General features: G+C 37.7%; 2 protein-coding genes across 2 annotated transcripts in view; one reads left to right on the plus strand and one right to left on the minus strand.

The window, feature by feature from the left end:
- The window catches only part of LOC145487527 (uncharacterized), a 572,009-nt gene that overhangs the window by 549,968 nt on the left and 6,178 nt on the right, over positions 1-15,863 (minus strand). The window lies entirely within an intron of this gene.
- LOC145487501 (molybdenum cofactor sulfurase-like) overlaps positions 1-15,863 on the plus strand; it is a 111,211-nt gene that overhangs the window by 6,070 nt on the left and 89,278 nt on the right. Inside the window, exons 2-3 of the mRNA XM_081466307.1 lie at positions 941-1,817; positions 9,565-9,841. Of these exons, the coding sequence (XP_081322433.1) occupies positions 941-1,817; positions 9,565-9,841 (1,154 nt within the window). The remainder of the gene's footprint in view (positions 1-940; positions 1,818-9,564; positions 9,842-15,863) is intronic.

Genomic DNA, 15,863 nt, shown 5'->3' on the forward strand with positions numbered 1-15,863 from the left:
TCTAGTCATTAGATTTTCTTTATAATTTGCATGCAACAAGCTTGTAATGATTCTCACAAGTTAACACCATTTTGCTGATAATTTAACAGAGAGATCTTTAATTATCCCTTGTTGAAGGTTCACTGGAATATTTAGAATTTCCTTTGTTAAAGTTCAATTATTTTCAATACTCCAGTTACTTATTTCCTAAAGTATTTTCGTGCAAATTTCGTGAATTCTAATGAGTGGTTCTCGAGAAATAGGCATATTTCCAAGAGGGCAATTTTTCATTCAATTGCAATTTTTTGACTTAATACGCATGCGCTGCATTTAACTGGGTTCTTTCAGTAAGAAAGAAAAAGCTGAAAATTGCTGGGTTCTTTGCATCGTTACCTGTTCTAACATATCTTTGTAATAAAAGACTAAAACCATCAATACACTGCGTTCAATTATAGAGAAAAATAGCACAGATACTGCGGGTGTTGGGCAAATAAAATGATCTCTCTATTGATGGCATGTTTGTTTTTTGCAACCCTTGTGCATGTGCTGAATTACATCAGCAAAAGCGCACGCGAAAACTGTATTCGGCTACCTTAAGCTTACCTATTGTACTAGTGATCGTAGCATTTCTTTTCTGGATTTATTTCTCTATAGAAATATTTCTTCAAGTGTAATGCAATATTCAACCTTTCAGAAGCCTCTAAACAAATGCCAGTCAGCAGTGTACATACCCTTTGAGTCATTTCACCCTTCTAGCAATAAGAAAGCCAATCACACATTGAATGGAGTACTAGTTCTCAATTTTTTCTTTTTTCAATAAAAAGTACACGTAAATCTGTTCTTAAGAATCAGTGTGCTGCGCAATTTTATCTTCATTGAAATCCTAAAGGAGGTTTGTGATCTTGAATATAGTTAAATGAAGCTGCATGTATCTATGATATTTCTGAATTGTATCTCTCAGATATCACCTACCTGGATCATATTGGAACAACTCAGTATCCAGAGAGTGTTATAAGAAGCGTTTACAATGACTTAACCAGTAATGTCTATGGGAATCCACACAGCAGGAACCCTAGCAGTCAGTTGTCTAGTGATATTCTGGAGCAGGTTCGCAGCAGAATTTTAAAGCACTTTAATACCTCCTGTGAAAAGCACACTGTGATTTTTACTGCTGGTGCTACTGCTGCTTTAAAACTATTGGCAGAGAGCTTTGATTGGCAGGCAGCATTCAGCAAGGAAAGCTCTCGCAGAAGTCGTTTCTGTTATCTTCACGAGAATCATACATCAGTGGTTGGTATCAGGGAAAGAGCAGCTTTAAGTGGAGCACAAGTTATCTGTATCACTGAGAAAGACTTGTTGGAGCAACTCCAGTTCACAAGTGGAGGGACAAAGGATCATTTACATTTGAAACAAGTCGATTCTTTGGGCAATGGAGATGAAACTGATGATTTCTTTGTGAAAGAATATGTCAACTGTTGCCACAACTTATTTGCCTTTCCTGCAATGTGTAATTTCTCAGGGAGAAAGTACCCTTTAGAATGGGTTTCCCAAACTCAACAACGATCTCTATTCAGTAGCAGTTGTCTGTGTCATTGGTTTGTTGTTCTTGATGCATCCTCATTTGTTAGCACTTCTCCCTTGGACTTAAATTCTTGTACTGCCGATTTTGTTCCCATTTCCTTTTACAAGATGTTTGGTTTTCCAACTGGTTTGGGTGCTCTTATTGTTAGGAACAGTAGCTCATACATTCTACGTAATTGTTACTACGGCGGAGGAACTGTGCAGGCTACAATTTCTGGTGAAAGATTTCGTATCATGAAGAAAAACCTTGCTGAAAGGTGTGTGAACTTGTTTTGCACTTAAGTTTATTAATAGTAAGACTTACACAAGAGCTATAAGACAGTGAGTGAAGAGCATTCAAAAGCAGCCATCATAAGCTGCACTTTGAAGGGAGCCTGTCAGTGGTCTGATGTAAGTCTTTTAGGGAATTTAATTGCCAGTACTGTGTTAGTGATCTGTTAGTAGTCTGTTATTGATATGTCAGTTGTCTGTCAGTGATCTGTCAGTAGTCTGTTACTGATCTGTCAGTAGTCTGTTAGTGATCTCTCAGTAGTCTGTTGGTGATCTGTTAGTACTCTATCAGTGATCTGTCATTAGTCTGTTAGTGATATGTTAGTAGTCTGTTATTGATATTTCAGTTGTCTTTCAGTGATATGTCAGTAGTCTGTTAGTGATCTGTCAGCAGTCTGTTAGTGATCTGTTAGAAGTCTGTTAGTGATCTGTCAGTAGTCTGTTAGTGATATGTCAGAAGTCTATTAGTGATAGACCTGTCAGTAGTCTGTTAGTGATCTGTTAGTGATCTGTCAGTAGTCTGTTAGTGATCTGTCAGTAGTCTGTTCGTGATCTGTCAGTAGTCTGTTCGTGATATGTCATTAGTCTATTAGTGATCTGTCAGTAGTCTCTTAGTGATATGTCAGTAGACGGTTCGTGACCTGTCAGTTTAACAAATGGATTCCATGTTGCTGTACGTCTGTTCAGTAATAGATCACAGATGATGTGTGAGAACAAATAAGTGGCACACGAGGTGATAGCTGACTGTGTCACTGATGTTCTTACCACATTTTGACGTCTTCTGTGATCTGTTACTGAACAGACCTACGGCAACATGGAATCTACTTGTTTTATATCATAAAAAACAACAGAAAAAGCTTTTTTATTTTAAAATCTTTCAGCATAACTTGAAAGCCGGCCTTTGCCCACTTTGGTGAACACGAAAAAAAGCCATTTGACGTAATCCATTGTCTATACAAAATGAAGCAATCTCATCGGTTGCTATGTGTAGCAAAGAATTGTGATTTGTCCAGGAAAATCACGCCACTGTCAAACTTGAGTTGAAAGTCGCTTCTCGTGGATTTAAAACTTACAGCGAAAGCAGAATTGAACTGCAAAATCTACAAATCTTAAAGAAAATGCTGAAAAGTCAAGTCGGTTTTTGTCATCAGAGCAGCCCTGTGAGCCGAAAAGCTTGGATGTTGTCTTGAATATTGCAGAAGTTGAAAAAATATGCTTGAAAAACTTGCTGTTATGGTCAACACTGGAGGCCATTCAAGTTTTGGATGAAATGACCATTAGTGACAAGGATATTTGTGTCCTCTGTGGTTGGTGATTCTCAAATCAGTTTGATATATTGTCGGAGACACCTTGTAGCTGGGATACAGTTGGCTGTTAGCTGTACTGAGCTCTACTTTTCTTGCTACTTTGCCCTGAAACGGACTGGAACAGTCGCATCAGAAAACAAGGTTAAACTTAAGCTTATGTGTTTAGTTAAACTGTTGATGTTTTGATGTATAATTCCTGGAATCAAAGTGTGTCAACAATCATTTTGAGACTGAAAAAAGTTGACTTTTTTAACTAAATTAATGACATAAACATTTTGCTTATTGGTTTTGTTAAATTCGAGACAAAGCAATGATTTGTTACCTAAGGTAATTTCAAGATCAATGTTGTGTTTGGTTTAGTCTCGCTTGGCTGCTGACTGAGACTGCTTGAGTATATTTTTCTGAGTCATTTTCTCGAAAAAAAAGCAAAAAAACTGGCTATTTCTTTCTTCTTCCAGCCTCTTGTACCTGTTCAATGCCTCGGCAAGACGTTTTTGTACCTTATCTTTCCCCAGTCATGTAAAATAGTATCTAAATTTTCAAAACTCTCTGCCATTTTAAACACATAGGGAAAAACTTTAAAATGATGACATCAATCGTGTGTCTATCCTCTAATAGATCATAGGCAAGAACCAATGAAAATGCGAGAATAACTTGGGTTATTATATCAAGTCTGTTAGTGATCTGTCAGTAGTCTGTTAGTGATCTGTCAGTAGTCTGTTGGTGATCTGTCAGCAGTCTGTTGGTGATCTGTCAGTAGTCTGTTGGTGATCTGTCAGTGGTCTCTTGGTAATCTGTCAATAGTCTGTTAGTGATCTGTCAGTACTCTGTTGGTGATCTGTCATTAGTCTGTTGGTGATCTGTCAGTAGTCTGTTAGTGATCTGTCAGTAGTCTGTTGGTGATCTGTCAGTAGTCTGTTAGTGATCTGTCAGTACTCTGTTTGTGATCTGTCAGTACTCTGTTAGTGATCTGTCAGTAGTCTGTTGGTGATCTGTCATTAGTCTGTTGGTGATCTGTCAGTACTCTGTTGGTGATCTGTCAGTAGTCTGTGGGTGATCTGTCAGTACTCTGTTCGTGATCTGTCAGTACTCTGTTGGTGATCTCTCATTAGTCTGTTGGTGATCTGTCAGTAGTCTGTTAGTGATCTGTCAGTAGTCTGTCGGTGATCTGTCAGTAGTCTGTTAGTGATCTGTCAGTACTCTGTTAGTGATCTGTCATTAGTCTGTCAGTGATCTGTCAGTAGTCTGTTGGTGATCTGTCAGTATTCTGTTCGTGATCTGTCAGTACTCTGTTAGTGATCTGTCAGTAGTCTGTTAGTGATCTGTCAGTAGTCTGTTAGTGATCTGTCAGTAGTCTATCAGTGGTATGTCAGTAGTCTTGGCGATATGTCAGTACTCTCTCAGTGACCTAGCTGTCAGTAGTCTGTGATCTTTCAGTGGTCTATTAGTGATTGTTCAGTAGTCTGTCAGTGATCTTTCAGTAGTTTGTTAGTGATGTTTGTGTAGTCTGTTAGTGATTTATTAGTTGTCTGTTGGTGATCTGTCAGTGGTCTTTCAGTGATCTTTCATTGTCTGTCAGTAATTTTCCATAGGTCTCTCAGCAAATCTGTCAGTAGTTTGTCTGTAGTCTGTAACTGGTCTGTGAGTAGGTTAGAGCTCTTTCAGTGATGTTTCATTAGTCTGTCAGTAGTCCGTCAAGAATGGGGGTAGTTTTGTCAGTGATGTGTCATTGATCTGCTGGTAGTCTTAGTATCTGTCAGTAGTCTGTTGACAGGTTATTAATGACCTGTCTCTGTTAGGGAGTCATGTGTGAGCTCTGTAAGGAAGTGAATGGTGGATAATTATACCTACAGTCAAAGCTCTCCTTGTGACCACTCTAATAAGTGGCCAGCTTTAGTTATGACCGCCTTTGTGAAACCTCATTTGAACTGTAACTTAAACTTTGTAATGAAAAGCTCTAGTAAGCGGCTACTCCCATAAGTGACCTCAGCCACTTTTGTGATTACCCAACTAGACTTTTCCTTTGTTTTTAAGCTCTTGTAAGTGACCACTCAGAGCCTTTTACATATAAATCAACACTTAAATGAAACTGCACACTGTCCTAATGATTCATTGATAAAGATCTTGTACGGTGCAGTATTGTATCTGTAAAAGTTCAAGGTCATTTCTGTAGCAACCACTTGGCCTGCGTGGCAACGACCACTCACAGAGCCTAACATCAACATGAAGCTCTCATAAGGGACCACTCTCTATTGTTTCACCATGTGGTCGCTTACGAGAGCTCCTTCTTGTAAGTGACCAGCTCTAGTAAGACCAGTTTTTTAAATTTCCAAGGCGGTCGCTTACGAGAGCTTTGACTGTAATCATACCCTTTTGGTACATTTTGGTGGCAAATCGGGCAAGATTGGTTGAGCCATTTGTATTTTAGAAAGACATGGTCAAGCCAAAATACCCATGGCAAGACCAATGTGAACATGATATCGTAGCCATATCAGGTCAGTGACTTGATATCAGGATAGTAGACATGGCTTCTGATTGGCTAATTGCGAATTTGGGTATGTTAATTAAACATGAGAATTTACGTAGCTAATTGAACATTTTCTTGTGACATCAACACCTGCAAAGTCTCTCAGTGGTGAAAATACAATGTATGGTATAGTTAGCTCAGACTCGCACAATAATGTTAGGCCTGCATTTCACTTCTCGTCTGCTGAGTTCAGGATTGAATTTTGAGTGAGTAATAAAGGGAAATGCCTTTCTTATAAGGTATGATTGACAGAGGCTCATTGCAAACTGCTTAAAGGAATACAGTAACTGTGATTCAGTCAAAGTGTCAGTAACTGAAATTGATGGTAATTAGTGAATTAATTTGTAACTGTTAGGGATGGTTTGGCTGTTTCTACTGTTTAGTGGTCAGTAAAGAGTTTTATACTTACCTACTTCACAGAGCCCGTGTTTTCATGAGAAAAGTTTACCCTGGTTTTGTTTTAACTTTATTGAAGTGAAATTTTTAATCGTGTAAACACAGTAGTAAACCTCGGTAAATGGCAGCAAAATAAAAAGTAAGCCAACCTAGGTTTGTTGACAGTTGAACGCCTCATCAGGCATGTCGTAGCTCAGTAACCAATGGTAACCGAGGAAAAGCAGACGTCGCAACATCTTGGCAGCAAGTGTTCAAGCGTTCAGTGCGTAAAGAAGAGAAAAATAAACAAAATTTCTAATATAAGTAGGTTTTGAATCAGTGGGCAAAAAAAGCTAAATTAACTCATGTTTAGGCCAAGAAATCCTGGACTGCTGTTTCCCTTTCATCGTCAAGTGCCGTAAGCGTTTCCTTTCTGTTAGAAGCTCAGTAGTTTAGTGGCAGTGTGCAGGCAGGTGCAACTAGAAGAAGACCTACCACAAAGAGAGACAGAAAAAAATTGTAATTGGGGTCTATGGAGAAGAAATCTAAAGCGGCCCTGAATAGGAAGAAGTACCGGTAAACATTTATGTAGCCTGGGCTCTGCGGCAGATGCCGTTTCAGGTTTTTTGGGGGAAGCCCCGCCATGAGGAGCTTTGCCCACAAAAAAAAAATCTATGCAAATTAGGTTAATAATAAGCCATGGGTGTGTTGAAGCCACTCATGGCTTATTATTAACTGCAACTGAAGATCGAAGTTGGCAAGTGTTGTACGACTGAGGTGTTATTTGTCACATTTGTGGTAACACATAATGACACTAATTTAGTTACAAAGCCCATCCAGCGGCATTATTTTTCTCATGTGGTCCGCAGCTTTGTATATTGTCATGTTTCATGAAATGGCCGTAATAATATTTATTAAATGTCCTGAAATCTCAAGTTAACATATAAGACTGAGGTAACATTCCAAACTTTCGTGTTTGTGGAACAAATACTGCTAGCAGACCAGCTTCCCTATGGAGAAAGAAAAAAAAGAGGCAGATATTATGTTAAGCACGAAGATGATTCCTTTCTCAAAATACAGAAACAACTCAAAATACGGACCTCTCAAAGAAGGCAAGAAATGCTAGGGTGCAAGCAGGTGAAATAGATAAAGCAGAAAAGGTTAGCATTATTTTTCTGCTCGACAGATAACAACAGTTCAATCAAGAACTGACTACCCAAGTACATGTAAGACGGAATTAGCTAAAGCGCGAGGTTAATATTCTACCCGACAGATAACAACAGCTCAATAAGAACTGGCTGCCCACGTAAGACAGAATAAGCTAGAGCACGAGGTTAATATTCTGCTTGACAGATAACAACAGCTCAGTAAGAACTGACTACCCAAGCAAGACAGAATGAGCAAGCACGGCAGGTTAATATTCTGCTTGACAGATAATAACAGCTCAATAAGAACTGACTACCCAAGCAAGACAGAATGAGCTAACGTGGCAGGTTAATATTCTGCTCGACAGATGACAACAGCTCAATAAGAACTGACTACCCAAGTAAGACAGAATGAGCTAAGGCAGCAGGTTAATAATTATTCTGCTTGACAGATAACAACAGCTCAATAAGAACTGACTAGCCAAGCAAGACAGAATGAGCTAGCGCGGCAGGTTAATATTCTGCTCGACAGATAACAACAGCTCAATAAAAACTGACTACCCAAGCAAGACAGAATGAGCCAGTGCAGCAGGTTAATATTCTGTTCGACAGATAACAACGGCTCAATAAGAACTGACTAGCCAAGCAAGACAGAATGAGCTAGTGCAGCAGGTTAATATTCTGCTCGATAGATAATAACAGCTCAATAAGAACTGACTACCCAAGCAAGACAGAATGAGCTAGCGCGGCAGGTTAATATTCTGCTCGACAGATAACAACAGCTCAATAAGAACTGACTAGCCAAGCAAGACAGAATGAGCTAGCGTGGTAGGTTAATAGTCAGCTCAACAGATAACAACAGCTCAATAAAGAACTGATTACCCAAGCAAGACAGAACAAGTTAAGCTGAGTTAAGTATGTATTGAGCACAAAGTCAATCAGATAATTCGCTTCATTGCGACATATGACAACCATTCTCTACAGAACTCTCTTCTCTGGTTTAGGGTAGATTTGTACGCAAATATGAAAGCCCTCTGATATCAGCATATTTAATAATTTCAGTGCAACTTACCACTTCAGTGTTTTCCTTGTTCCATGGCATTGTGGATCGGAAGATTGATGGCAATGCTGTGCGGAAATTTCTCGCCAAAAATAATTTAGTCCGACATGAACAATGATCATTGAGACACAAAAACACCAAATGCATGTCTCGTTGTCTTAACCCAAGAAAACGTCATTTATTCCAAGACCTGGCTTTAAGGATTCGCACTCGTCTATACCAGCTACATAGCTAGAAAAATATTGCAAGGTAAACTGCGATATCTTGACATCACAAAAACATAGAATATACTCGAAGTCATGTTCATCAATCGAAAGTGTCGTGCGCCATGTATCCCTATTTCGCTATGCCAAAATTAAGACTAATGATAAAGTTATTACTGATTTCAGTCTTGTTCGGCATTCATACATATGTTACCACAGTAGATTTCTACTAGCGGCTTTCGCCATAATAATTGTCATAATTATTTTGGTACAAACTGGCTTCCCTTGACGCGACAGTGTTGGCAATGTTTCCACACAGAAAAATGTCATAAAATTGTAACCATCTCTTTTAAGCCCCACAATGAGCCATTCTGGTGGTTTAGCAAGGAAAGTACCATAACAAAGATGCGACAAACGCATCACTGGCTTCAGGCATGTTCGCAAAGGCAAAACTGCGTGACAAATAAAAGCATGTATTGGGTCCTGTTTCATGTTACATTTCCTGGCGTGCGATAATAAGTCATGTACAAGATTAAAAGACCTCCTGGACAGAATTTTTTTAGAGGGTAAAGCTCCTCATGGTTCAGCAAGATATCAAAATTTCTTTCCACTATTCATCAACAAAGCTTTACATTTAAGTAGAGTTTGGCTCGACATCACCTCCTGCAAATTGACAGAGACCTGCATTCGACATTGGAGTAAAGTCAGAAATTGTATAATTTTCCAATAGTTTCTGTGCAATGTACATTGCTGCAGCAGCACTTGCTTTCCGACCAAAACTCAAACTGTCGGTAGTATGTGGCCAACTTTAGTTAATTAGTTCCGTATAAACAGCTTCTAACATAATTGTAATTGTATTTCATTTTATTTTATTTTATCTATTTACTTTTTCTTTCTAATATTTATTTCTCTCGAAGATATTAGCTAACAAGCTACTCTGTAAATTTGAGGTTAAATAAAGTATATGTAAGTAATAAAGTATATGTATTCTCTAATAACTGCCTTTTAATTACAAAACCTTGGTAAGCATTAATTGTAGTAAACCTCTCGTGAAAACATAGCAAGAGTTTGCTGTTAGCAGTTAACCATTTTGGAATACTTTCTATCTACTTTACAGATTTGAAGACGGCACTCTTCCCTTTTTAGAAATTGTTGCTTTGCATCATGCATTCAATGTGTTTGAAAAGCTAACAGGATCTATGACAGCTGTTTTGAATCACACTCACAGCATTGCGTTATATGTGTACAACAAGATGTCGTCAATGACACACGACTCTGGTAAACAATTGTGCAAGATATACTGTGACACTGATTTTAAGGACAAGACAAGGCAAGGTCCTATAATAAACTTTAACTTACGAAGAGCAAATGGAGACTTTGTGGGATATAGTGAGGTAAGAGAATGTTAGAAGAAAAATTGGCATAATTTTTTTGGTCAAGTTAGATACTGTTAAGTGGTAATTTGCTGGAGGTTATTGACCAAGCATGAAGTCAGGTTTTTTTGTTTGCTTATGGACCGAGTAAGATAGTGCCAACTTGCCCGCTTAGGTAGCAAATCTCAGGGCAGGATTTTGTTCATCTAGCATGCTCATAGAGCTAGCCATAATTATAAAAAATGTCATCCTGCCTGGTTGGGTAGCCAATCACAGCTCAGGATTTGGTTCATCTTGCCTGCTCACAGAGCTTACCATATAATAAAGCTAAAAGGAGATTATTGGACAAGGTTTTTAGTGACATCCAGAATAATCAAGGATGTGAAAAATTGATATCAGCTGAAGGTGAAGGCTGAGGCTGATAACACTTACCAAGACCTTGGTTATTAAAACAGGTGACCTGCAGATATTGGTTACTTTCCAGCCAGAGTTTTTGTGGGATTATGCAATTATTGCATAATCCCATAAAGTCATTGTTCTTCTTGAAGGTTTTAGGACTTTACGAAACCTGAGAATATCTCCCTCGATGAGAGTTAATAGTTAATGAAGATAATGAAAATTTGAGACGTAATCAGATTGTCGCATTTACAAGACGGTAGACAAGATGATATTTGAAATGTAAACTGCCTTTGCTTCTTGTCAAATTCCTGCTAAATGGCTCAAAAAGACCCAGGAACACAGGTAGATAACAGTACATTTATTTTACATGAAATTCAATGTAAATGATTGTTATTGCTGATACAGTGTTTGGGTCCCCTGTGCTTTGGGCAAGCAAGAATTTCATGAATGCAAATCGAATGGGAGCTTTAAAATTGCCTACAAGCCAAACCTTAAGTTTGTTCTTTTGTTTTTAAAGTGGTGTTTCAAACATCCACTGTCTAAGGCTGTTTTACAGTCGCTTGCACGGTGTCAAGTTAGTTATTCTTTGAATTTCTTTCGCAAGTACTCAATATCTTACTGCAGAAATGCTCTACATTGAATAAATTTTTGCACAAGCGTTTTTATAAATAGAAGCTATTGTAATTATATAGATAGCTCATTTCCTGAAGGTGCCCGCTCATACAGGGTCAACCATACTTGATTGCCGAAAAAAAAAGACATCGAAAGTCACAAAATTGATGATCTGTATGAGTTTTCGAATAATTTAAGCCGTGATTGAATGTCTTAGATGATCAACAGTCAAGAGAATTGAGGAGAATTCAAACTACGTGTTCCGCTATTTATTTATATGATATTGTAAATAAATACGCATAAATACGGACATGGCAAAATGAGGAACAAATAGTTGATAAATAGAAGCAATAACATAATCAAGTACATTCATGTAGAATAACGATACTGTTATTTACCTGTGTTCCTGTGTCTGTTTGATCTGTTTAGAACACAGGCAGCCCGAGTTCACGATGTGAGGAGTTATTATTTTTTTGGTTATCTTTATGCGAACATTCAGCGAAAACACAACATATACGGCCGACATCTACTACTATAATTACAAGATTCTCCAAAACTTGTCTGAACTCGACACAAATGTTTCTGAACATTTTCCGAACATGTTGGAAGATTGCTAAAGATTTCTGAAGATGACTGAACATTGACGAAGACTTTAGAGGAAGATCCAAAGATGTTTAAATCATACACCAACGAATTTGAGTACAATTTAGGGGTAAAACTTGATATCAGTGAGTTTAAAGTACATTAAATTCATGAACAACAATTTCATTACAATGTTTTGAAATGCAGGATTTTAATACTATCCTCCACTTATTTCTTGTGGGTGTTTCTGTTACTCAAACCCTAGTAAGAGCATACTTTGTAATATCCTGTGACCTCTGTTTAGAAATTGCTGCCTTCGGCCTGTGACCTCGGGCAGCATTTTCAAGACCGACTCACTGGTCACAGATTGTTACTACACGGACTGACCCAAGCCGGCTAATAACATGTTTATTGTTTTTCCTGCAGTAAATTGGCGTACAAATGGTTTTGTTTATGCAACTTTGTCATTGTTTTGGCTTACACGCCATCTACAAACCATTTGTAACAAATATCTTTGCGTTGAGCAAGTAACTCAGATACTAGAAAAAGAAGGATGTATTAAATAAAAGATTTATTTCACACTACTTTATGTTAGTTGCATTTAGTTCACCAGTTAAGTTCTCCAGAAGTGTTTATGCAGTGTGAAATTTCATGCAAAGTTTGAAGTTGTACTACAAAAACAATCTCTGTCAGTCGTTGCTAATCACTTGAAATCAGACTTTTCTACTGTAAATTGAAAAGTAGAAAGCAGAGAAATTCTCCAGAGAAATTCTCTCATATGCAGCAACAACCAGAGAGATAAACTGGACTGAAACTGAATCATTTTTTACTTAAAATTGTGCAGAGAGAGATCCACACAGGATTATGCGCCATTACAGGGCCGAGCTACAAACGACCAAACAAACTCTCACAACTTCAAAACACTCAATTGAATTTACTTACAGTGACTTTCCTTGCCATTTAAGGGTGAGCGGTGATGAACTTGCATTGATTAATCAGCAATGGAAGTGTAAAAAGAGTAAAAGATTGAGGATTAATGCTAATTCATTCCAGAAAAAAGATCAACACGACAGAATCCCCCCACTGTGGTGGGTTGGATGGGAAAATTCTGGAACCAATCAGATTGCAGGACTTGTTTAAATCTGCTCGCTCACCAGTTGAGAAAAAGATAAGACCATATATTTTACTTTCCTCCTTCAGTATGTTAGGACTACAGTATATTTTACTTTCCTCCTTTAGTACACTAGTATGACCATACATTGACTCCTAAATTGTACTTAAATTCGTGGGTGTATGATCAAAACATCTTGGGATCATCTTCACCAACATCTTTGTCAATCTTTGGTTATCTTGTGAAATTTTCAGTAATTTTCAGAGCATTCTTTTGTTTGTGTGGCCTTGCGACACGTTTTCCTCCTTCAATACGTTCGTACAACCGCATATTTTATTTTCCTTCAGAACGTTAGTACTACCGTGTATTTTATTATCCTCTAGGACATTAGTACAACCGTACATTTTAATTTCCTCTAGTACGTTAGTACGACGGTATATTTTACATTCCTCCTTCAGTATGTTAGTAAGACCATATATTTTACTTTCCTTCAGTGCGTTAGTAGGACTGTATATTTTGCTTCCCTCTAGTACGTTAGTACAACCATATATTTATAGAAGTTGTGATACAGTTGGAGGAAACAAGACCACAGTTTCACAGGCAGATTTTTGGCCGGGGAACATACATAAACTTTATTAACATGTCGAAAAAATATTTAGCTGAGCGGAAACACCCTCCTACTAATTTTGGACACTTAATATAATTTAAAACCTACTAACTATATGAAAGGCCACAGGCAGGAGCATCCCTTAGGTTTTTTGGCCATTTTGAAAGTGCTCAAAAATAGCTGAATTTTGGCATGCGGGTTTCGGTTTACCTGAGAAACATTGCTCTGAAGTTTTTTTCGCTGGGGTGCTCCTCGTTCTTGAGAAATAACGTATGCTAAAAAACTCAGTTTTCCAAGCGGCATCTTTTGGAGATCTTTTGTTGAACAAAAAACAAAAGAAACCTTATTATTTTGTTGAAGAGCAAACAGGCAGACTGTTTATAGTGTATTTCACACAACCTAATTAGCTGTCTTTAAGTCAAAGGAAAATAGTATATAGAGAGGAAATCTGGGAACAGATTGTTTACATCGGTTATTGTGAAGTGAACACAACACGTGAATCGATCGAGCGTCAAACGAAATACCATCAAACAAAAAAGAGATGTGCAGCATTAGAGCTCTGTCAACTAATATCCATAGCATTGTTTTAAAGTACCTTGTATGGCTGCCTGGTGGTTGAGAGGCATCATGAAGTCTTGATAAACCCGTAAGTGATCAGCACCTTTTAAAGAATCAAAATGTGTTCTGAAACTTTGAAGGCAGCTGGTATACTGTAATCGTGTTATCGACGTTTGAAGTCAGATTGAGCCAGGCAGCAAAGTCCAAGAGCAGTTCTTGCCCAAGAGAAATACCCTCTTGTGAGTTGTTGCCCATTTGCCAAGCCTTGCTAGTGTCAAAGTTTGGAAAGCAAGAACTGGTTTTAGAGTTATAAAATTTGTCTTTTATCAACCGCCATGTTTTCCCACACACAAGGTGTAAAGACCCTTCTTGCCATGCATTGCGATCACATTCTGCGGACGTTTCTCAAACTGGTAACTAAATTGTTTTTCATTTTTCATTTAAACATAATAATGGCCAACAAGTAGCGATCAGTTGTAACTTAGATCTGTGATCCAGGTTGCGTTGATTTTATCTCATATCGGCATGATTTGTAGTGTTTTGAACTTCTGGGATCGGCGGACATGCAGATGTATGGAGACCCGTATGTTGCGAAGGGTTAATTTGTTTAGCTGTCAACCCTATTTATAGAGCATTTTCACGTGAAGTCATCAAATTCTTAAATCCAAAACTAAAGAGCCATAAAAGTTGTTATCCTCATCAAGCATAAGAAGTACTAGCGCATTTTAAATTTCGAAGTTATGGCGGTGCGTGACATAAAGCTACGATCACGTTTGTCGAAAAATATGTATTTATCTTGTGATTTTTAGCCATTTAAGACGCTGTATTTGGAAAAGTGCTTATTTAATGTTTATTTGTTCAGTGCAAGATAATCATTGTCTCAGATAACCAAAGTAAGTTCCAGATGTTAACGCTATTTTCCGGCAACCATATTGGTGTACCACAGAACACCAACATGGCGGCTCCATATGAGGTTCTGTAAATTTGCGCGGAACATTTCGAGGAATGTCTCAAGTTTGGGACAATGCACCCACCTTAAACTTGGAGAACTGTCTTCTTTATTTATCCTCTGTAATATCACAATTTCTTGACCTTATCTACTGAATGGTTTTTGATATTACTTTTTATTGCGTGGCAATAAAAATGCTCTATAGGCCCTCTTCTTTGACTGTTTGGTAGTGACATCTACGTTGATTGCTGTATTTGATTTGACCATCCTAGTTCGACAAGGTAGTTTCGATGTTTATCAGCTGACTGAACATGGCGTAAGAGTCCTGGTTTTTATTGTTATTATTATTATTATTATTATTATTATTATTTAATTATTTTTTATTTTTTTTATTTTTTTTCATAGTGCAACTAACAAACTTGACTATTAAGTAGGGAAATCAACCTATGGTGACTGTTGCTAGTTGCCTAAACAAACCACAACTGAAGCCCTAACTTTGCTGAATAACGTTGGACTAATCTCTAATCCTAATTAACTTAAAACCCTAACCACAAGAGCCTCGAGCATTTTACTGACCTTATGTGATATTAGCATCTCTGTTGTAATGCGTTCTGATGAAATCAACATTTCACTGTTTTCTAAGTGAAATGAACATCCTTGCCATCACGCGTTAACGTGAAATCAACATTTTTACCTATTTAGACCTGAAATCGACATTTTTGAGCTTATACATTGCGTGAAATTAACATTTTGCTGTCTTGTAAGTGAAATCAACATCCTTTCTGTCACGCGTTAACGTGAAATCAACATTTAAACCTTTTTTAACCTAAAATCGACATTTTTGAGCTTATACGTTACGTGAAATTCACATTTTGCTCCTTTCTAAGAGAAATCAACATCCTTGCCGTCACGCGTTAACGTGAAATCAGCATTTAAACCTTTTTTGACCTACCATCGACATTTTTGAGCTTATATGTTGCGTGAAATTGACATTTTGCTGCTTTCTAAGAGAAATCAACATCCTTGCCATCACTTGCTAACGTGAAATCAACATTTAAACCGTTTTTGACCTAAAATCAACATTTTTGAGCCTATATGTTACATGAAATTGACATTTTGCTGCTTTCTAAGAGAAATCAACGTCCTTGCTGTCACGCATTAACATGAGTAAACATTTTAACCACTTTTGACCTGAAATCATCAAAATTGAGCTTATATACGTTGC

Source organism: Orbicella franksi, chromosome 5 (genome assembly GCF_964199315.1).
Source record: "Orbicella franksi chromosome 5, jaOrbFran1.1, whole genome shotgun sequence".
In the NCBI taxonomy this organism is placed as follows: domain Eukaryota; kingdom Metazoa; phylum Cnidaria; class Anthozoa; order Scleractinia; family Merulinidae; genus Orbicella; species Orbicella franksi.